At 52.5% G+C, this 7482-nt stretch overlaps 1 protein-coding gene across 1 annotated transcript; it reads left to right on the top strand.

The window, feature by feature from the left end:
• Positions 1-788: 788 nt before the first annotated feature.
• LOC104512278 (rhophilin-1-like) lies at positions 789-6622 on the top strand (the record flags this gene model as incomplete). The annotated part of the gene is made up of 6 exons (XM_010155202.1): positions 789-908; positions 3094-3288; positions 3573-3649; positions 4897-5043; positions 5899-6057; positions 6374-6622. Coding segments are annotated over 6 exons (893 nt in total), but the record flags the coding sequence as incomplete, so codon positions are not given.
• Positions 6623-7482: the final 860 nt, after the last annotated feature.

The raw sequence follows: 7482 nt of genomic DNA, 5'->3' as shown, positions 1-7482 counted from the left end.
GAAGGGATCATCCCCCTGTACTGGGTACTGGTGGAGCTGCCCCATGAATCCTGGGGTCAGTTTTGGGCCTCTCACTGCCAGAAAGACACTGAGGGGCTGGAGGGGGTTCAGAGAAGGGAAAAGAGCTGGGGAAGGGGCTGAGGCACAATTCCTGTGAGGAGTGGCTGAGAGAGCTGGGGGGGTTCAGCCTCGAGAAGAGGAAGCTCGGGGGACACCTTACTGCTCTCTACAACTCCCTGAAAGGGGGTTACAGAAGGGGGGGTGTTGGTCTCTTCTCCCAAGTGACAGGACAAGAGGAAATGGCCTCAAGTTGTGCCAGTAGAGGTTTAGATTGGATATCAGGGAAAATATAATTACCAAAAGGGTTATCAACAGGCTGCCAAGGGAAGTGGTTGAGACACCATTTCTGGAGGTATTTAAGAGGCCTGTAGATGTGGTGCTAAGGGACATGGTTTAGTGGTGGACTTGGCAGTGTTGGGTTAACAGTTGGACTCTATCTTAAAGTTCTTTTCCAACCTAAATGATTCTATGATTGTACACAGGACACATCCTGCACTTAGCTTTAAAGCCTGGTGCAGCCTTGATTGTGATAACTCATCCCTCTCCCTGTCAGTGATGCCTTGGTCATTGCAGGCTTGTTTGGGTGAAGAGAAGCTGCTGCTGAAGTTATTTGGGCCACGTGAATGTGGCTTCCTTGTCCCCTTGTCCCCACCACTGTGGGGGTCTGTGTGGCCAAGTAATGCCTTGATTTCTCTCTAAGCCCATCCCCACCCATTTGTTTCACACAGCGGCATCCGATGCTGAACTACCGGAGCAGGAGAAGGCTTTTATCCAGTTCCACGTCACCATGCCAGAGGGACCATCGCTCAGTGTCCTGCTGCAGGACCCTGAGGAGAGGAGAAAGCTGGGTACGCACATCCATGGGGACAGAGCCCCTAGCTCTTGTGATGAAACTTCGATGCGCTGGCAGTGAGCTCTGTCATAACCCCAACTGTGTATGCATGGTCTCCACAAAGGCGTGTGATGAGCTGTTGCGGGGAGTCTCTCCATGCAAAGCCACCTTTTTTGGGGTTTTCTTTGAAAAGAGACGCCTCTGGGAAGGCAGGAAAGCATTATGTCTCCCTATTAGGGCATTGAGAACGAACTTGCAGTGCTTGCACCAACCCATCTAGCAATTTTGACAGATAAACTTTAGGCACTGAGGTGTCCTGAGCCAGGGAATGTTGTCCAATGCAGCATGAAGAAATCTGTAGGGACACTGAGATCCTGGAAGCTCCTTGGCTTGGGCTTGCTGCTGACTTGGCGAGATGACAAGAAGACATAGCAGATGCCAGGGGGTGGCTTTTTTAGCTGCACCAAAACACTTGGGAGATGAGAGCTTCCTCCCATGCGGATTTTCAGCTTCAGGGGAAAAACAGAGCGTTGCTTATTCAGCTGACGTTGTGTTTTGGCAGCCCCTCCTCAACGAGAGCAAGCTCAGCACCCTGATTTTAGGGTGTCGTCTCCCATTGGCCACCCCCACAAACTGCCTCCTGGTGATCTTTCCCCTCATTGCACACATGGGACCAGACTCCTTTCACACCAGGAATGAGTTTGTCACGTTGCCAGCACCAGCAAAGTCCTCCCAGCTGCTCAGCCAGATTTCACTTCTGGGGATGGGAGGTGGAAGATGTGCATGAGGAGACTCCTTAAACGAACCCCAAAACCAGAGTATAATGGCAACACCACCCTGACACCCTCAGCTACCATCATGGGGTTTCCCAATGCGCATTGACCCAACTTCCATCTCTGACTGCGCTTCTTATAGGCGGAACGGGCTTCACTTAACATTTGCTGGTGGAAAAACGAACAGATGCCAGTTTCAGCTCTGCTTTTGGTTTACAGGAAGGGAAGAAACTTGCAGCATTAAAACCACCTCCCTGAAAGGGTATTTTTTCCCCTTCCCTTGTCTCCTAGTCTGCTAACACTGTTATATCAGACATGGTGTATTCCACCATCTTCAGCAGAGTGGAGCTAAAAGCTTGCACAACTTCCATCCCCAGCCTCTATTCCTGATAATCTCTAGAAATAGCAGGAGGCGTTGGTAGACATTAAAACCTAGCTAAAACCTTGCTGGCAGTGGGTGCTTTGATAAAACACAATTGTTTGCATTTGATACAGTTATTTTGGAGACTCTATTCCATCAGCTCCAAAATATTTCCTCAACAGCACTTCTCACGAGGAAAAATCAAGGTCTTCAGACCACTGACTCTCTTAAGTCTGGAGCAAACCCGGATCCTTGGGTTATGTTGCCACCGTGTGTCCTAAAACTGGAAATGCTACAGGCACACGTGTTTCCATGATGGGGGTGTGTATATATATATATATACACGCACATCTTTTTTGGTAGTTTAGCGTTGGATCTTGGTTGCAGTCTCTCGCACAGGAGATGCTTGCATTGATACCCGTGGGTCACCGTGATTTCATCTCTTCTGGCCATTTTTGGCTGCCATTTTCACGAGGATGGAAACACGTTGAAGGCAAGTTGAGAAGAGCAAAGCAAGAGGAGATGCCAAAGAGGATGGAAAGCAGGACCTGCAGGACAGGGGGAAGGCTTTGCTTAGCCTAGAAAACAGGGAGACACGTTGCATTTTCCTGAAGCTACAAGGCTGTCACCAGGAGGACAGGGCTCGATTGTCCTTCATGTACCCCCTCCAGGGATACAAAGTGATGGAGAGAAGTTAATTTGCAGAGGGGATTGAGGTTAAGCGTTAGGAGGGACTTCGGGGGCGGCGCAACGTGGTGGCAGCTCCTTCGCCGGCGTTTTTTGGGAACATCTGCCAGCTCTGCTGCTGGCGCCGGGGGAGTGAAGTAGGTCACCCTTCAAGGTCCCTTCCCAGCCCTACATCGGGGGCTCAAGCTGACGGCTGGGACCTACTCCATTTAGTGCACGTTGAATGCCTGGCAGGCTGCGAACGTGACTGGGCTGTCCCTGAGTCACGTCGGGTGACACAGCGGCAGAGGCTGCTGTCATCCGTGGGCAGCCGAGCGAGCGGAGAGGGAACGGCAACGGGGCTGCTCCGCTCAGGCTGCGATCTCTCTGCTCCCTTGCAGGCAAAGCTCATCTGAAAAAAGCCATCATGAAGCACGAGGAAGCCATGAGGATCCATGGCTTGTGCAAGATCCTGCGGAAGATGGATATCCTCCAGGAGGTCCTCTCCTTCGCCCACAAACGTTCGCTGAGCAAATATTCGGAAATCGACCACGAGGAGGACTTCTTTGAAACAGGAGATGCCCCAGACATTCACCGTAAGTGTTTTTTTAGGGCTACAGCTGGGGAGAAGATTTGGGGCAGGTTGCATAGGGTGGGCAAACTGCATGGTGAGGTTGTGGTGTGTGGACCAGAACTCCCTGCACAGTGGTGGAGCATCACGGGTGGGAGTGGGGGCACCAGGCTGCATGTTTGGCAGCTGCCTGAGCAGGTTCCAGGTCTTACAGGTCACACCATCCCCTCCTGAGGAGCATGATATAGGGGCAGCAGCTGCTGCAACTACCTAACCCCGCCGTATGTGCTTTTCTCTCCCTACCACTAGCCAAAACGCACCAGAAACCAGAAATAAAATCCCCCAACTTCTCCCAGGTGAAGGTGACCGACCTTTTCCACAGGCTGGTATGTATGGCTATGGGATAGAGGTTGCCCCGAGGGAACAGACATCTCCTCCCCTGCATGCTCTGCTTGCCTGGCTTCCTTCCTCCCCTTAGCCTCTTCTCCCTCTCCCGATGCAGCCGCTGTGCTCACGGACGGCTTTCCAAGGAGGATGAGCCACCTCCTCGCAGACAGGGACCCATGCAGGAGGAGGGGTGGGAGGGTACAAGTCTGTCTCTGCAAGACCTAAATGGGTCACAAAGCTCCTTTGGTGCATGGGGGAGTGGGCACAAGCATTTTGGGTGGACTTTATCAAAGAAGGACCAAAGGGACCCTTTAGTTAAAGCTTTTGGAGGGGAGCAGAGGAGGATCCTGCCAGCTGGGAGGCACTAGGAAAATCCCACTGGACCTTTATCCCTACTCTTCTTAAGCTTACAGGGTCCCAGGAATCAGGGCTGGGCTTCGAGGCTGCTGTGGGACCTGACTGAGCTGTCCCTGTCCCCCAGGCACTCCAAGGACTGTGTAGCACCCCAGGGATAGGTTGGGCATCTCTGCTTTTGAACAGCCTCAAGGCAGGCAGGTATATCCTCCTCCTGTTAGAATAGGAAAGTAGGAAAAAGACAGAAAAATAGGAAAGATCTGGCGAGGGCAGATCTGACCCTGAATATGTGACCCATCCTACTGCCTTGCACTGTGCTCTTGGACCACTCCAGCTGGGCTGCATCCTCCTGAGCCAGGCTGTGGTGAAAAACCTAAACCTCCATCATCCCTCCTCGGGTGATGGGTTTTATATCCTGAAGGAGGGAATTAAGGAGCCAGCTCTGTCCATCAGAGCTTTCTGTTTCATTTGCTCCAGGTTTGTAGTGTCTAAACTGCTGCCAACCTGCTGACCGTGCCAAAACCACCTCCTCCTGCCTTGCAGGAGCAGGGCAGTACTGGGAGGATGTCCAGACCTAAGCTCTGAGCAGAGGGTTGGACCAGAGACCTCCCGAGGTCTTTCCCAGCTCTCCCAAGACTGCTGCTGCTCATAAAGCCAATGTCTGATATGAGCTTTTTAAGCATATCTAGCTTTATTGTGCATAAATCTGTGGTTTTGGGTGTGCAGGCAGGGTAAAACACCAGGCAGGTTCAATACCTCATCCTTGGAGAAGTGAAAGACGGTCTTTCTTGTTCTGCCTCCTCCCCATCAGTGGGTGTTTTGCAAGGCTGCGCATCCCCAGAGAGTTGTTCTTGCACCAAAAGGTGCTTTTTGTGTTTCTGCCTTACCCCAGGGTCCCCTCTCAGTTTTCTCAGCCAAAAACAAGTGGTACCCAGCACGGAGAGTCCATCTGATGAGAGGAGAGAATGGCTTTGGGTTCACACTGCGAGGAGACTCCCCCGTCCTCATCGCCGGTGTCATCCCGGGGGGCTGCGCTGCTGTGAGTACCCTTGCCCTTTGCTATCCCTGTGAGGATGCTGGAAATGGGGTGGCAGGGGTTGTGTCAAGGGGTACAGGGCGATTTTATGTCTTAAACTCAGTTATATGACTTGGTTACTGCATCGGGTGGAGGCTCATCCCTGCTGGATCTCAGCCCAGGGCTTGCAGGTGGGTGTTACAAAAGATTTGAGATTTCCTTTGGTGTCTCCTAAACAAAAAAAATAGGGAGGTTAGCACAGTTTTCAACGGCTAGCAGCCTCTTTTTGGCAAGCTCCCAGCTCCCTTCTCCCCCATTTTGGGATGTGGAAGTGGATGGAATAAGAAGGCAAGTCTGAAACACTCATTATCTCAGTGAAAACTCACTGTGTGGGCTTTCTGATTTATCAGGGGCAACTTTGTTTTCTGGCAGAAGCTTGCTGGTGGGATGCCCAAAAAGTCTCCCCCCTCCCTCATCACTGCTCAGCCTTAACCCTGCCATCCAGAGCCTGGCATCTCTGCAACAACACACTTCTTAGCAGCAGGGTCACGTCCCTTTTTGGGAGACTAAAATCATTTTCAAGACCATATGTGGTCCATATCTGGACCACAGTTGTGTCCCCTGGGCTACCATCTCCAACTGCAAAAGAGATCCTTAGTCCTTAGAGCATCCCATTTTGCATGCATGCTGCAAAGCAGATGTGAATTCTTTAGGATGATGAAGGCATCGGCTGTCTGGAGCTGTAGGTGGAGGGTGGACCCCAGTCATCCCCATGGTCTGTGTCCACGCATAGTGGGACCTGTGGGGTGGACACCGAGCAGACCTCGTGCAGCAGCATCCATGAGCTCCAACATGTGCATCTTCTTTCTTCCCCCACAGGAAGCTGGGCTGAAGGAGGGGGATTACATCATCTCGGTGAACGGCAAGGACTGCAAGTGGTCCAAGCATGCTGAGGTGGTGCAGCTGCTGAAGAGCACTGGGGAGGAGGGAGTGGAGATCTGCGTGATAACCCTTCAAGGCTTGGAGGGACCAAAAGCCGTAAGTCACTTCCCAAGCCTTAAGTGGAAAACTGCAGCTCTGGGAGGGGAGAGACGAGCTTTGGTCTGCTTAAATGAGGCTCTGCGCCTTCTCTGGCACAGCAGGTTTGTTTGCAGCTTGCTGAGCAAATGTGAAGCAGGATTTCCAGGGGTGGAAGCTTTGCTCTTTCACTCAGCCTCAAGCCAGGCAGCTCCATGGGTGGCAGAGGTTCCCTGGTGTCCTGTTCCCAGGCTGGAGGTGCAGGGCTGAAGCCAGGCACTGTGTTTGCAGCCAGGCTGCTGCCCTGGCTTCACTCCCCTCTCCACTCCCCAAACAGGCAGACAAGAAGGCAACTGCAATGTCCTCAGGCGGCGGGATGCTGAAGAGCAACAAGGAGAACAGCCGAAAGAGCCTGATGAACAGCAAGAGTGCCAGCACGCTGCTGGTCTGGAGCAAGAAGAGCAAGCGGAGCAAGAAGAGCACCTATGGGGTCCCTTTCACTGCGGTGGGAGACAACGAGGCCATGTACTGAAGTGGCCACCGGGCTAGTGTCCCCTGAGCTCCGGGGCTGGCTGCCCGTGAACCCTCGCAAGCACCGGTGGCCTGTCCGGGCTGCGCTGGTGTCGGCGTTGCAAGGACTCCCCTGCCCCAGGGAGGTGCCGCTGGTTGGATCCTCTCCAGAGAGGCGACACGCAGCGCCGGACTCCTCCATCTCACAGCTCCTGTGTTAAACTGATCCTCAGCTAAACAATATGAGGAAACAGATTTATTTTTGACTTTTAGATTTTTTTTTAATTTTTTTTATTTTGCTCTTAAGGGGTCAGGGGGAGCTGTGCTTTGGTATAAAGCCTGGTTTGTGTCTTCTGCTCAGTGTGAGGAGCAGCCAACCAAGCCCCAGCCATTAAAGCAAAAGCTGTAAGCTTTAGTGTCTCCTAGGCTTTCTCTGCAAGGTAGAAGACGGCACTGCTGCCACCGCTCGCCGAGAGCTGCTTGCAGAGCCAAATCGTTCAGTAGCTCCAGCTCAAGGCCACCTTCGTCTCCTCTTTTTTGGGAGAGGGGATAGCATGGGCATCGATGACTTGTGGTGACCCCATCGTGGGGTCTGGTGCAGACCTGCCCAGGCAGCACTGGGCTGTGTATCTCCACTGTGGTACAGATTAGGAATGTCCCAGTGAAATGTGTCCAAGTTAGGATGGTTTTTGACCATTCAGTAGCTCCAGCTCAAGGCCACCTTCGTCTCCTCTTTTTTGGGAGAGGGGATAGCATGGGCATCGATGACTTGTGGTGACCCCATCGTGGGGTCTGGTGCAGACCTGCCCAGGCAGCACTGGGCTGTGTATCTCCACTGTGGTACAGATTAGGAATGTCCCAGTGAAATGTGTCCAAGTTAGGATGGTTTTTGACCATTTTTTTCTTTTTTTTTCCCATCGTGGGGTCTGGTGCAGA

The sequence above is a fragment of the Eurypyga helias genome, unplaced genomic scaffold (assembly GCF_000690775.1).
Source record: "Eurypyga helias isolate BGI_N326 unplaced genomic scaffold, ASM69077v1 scaffold41360, whole genome shotgun sequence".
In the NCBI taxonomy this organism is placed as follows: domain Eukaryota; kingdom Metazoa; phylum Chordata; class Aves; order Eurypygiformes; family Eurypygidae; genus Eurypyga; species Eurypyga helias.
This window is presented reverse-complemented; position numbering and strand designations above follow the sequence as displayed.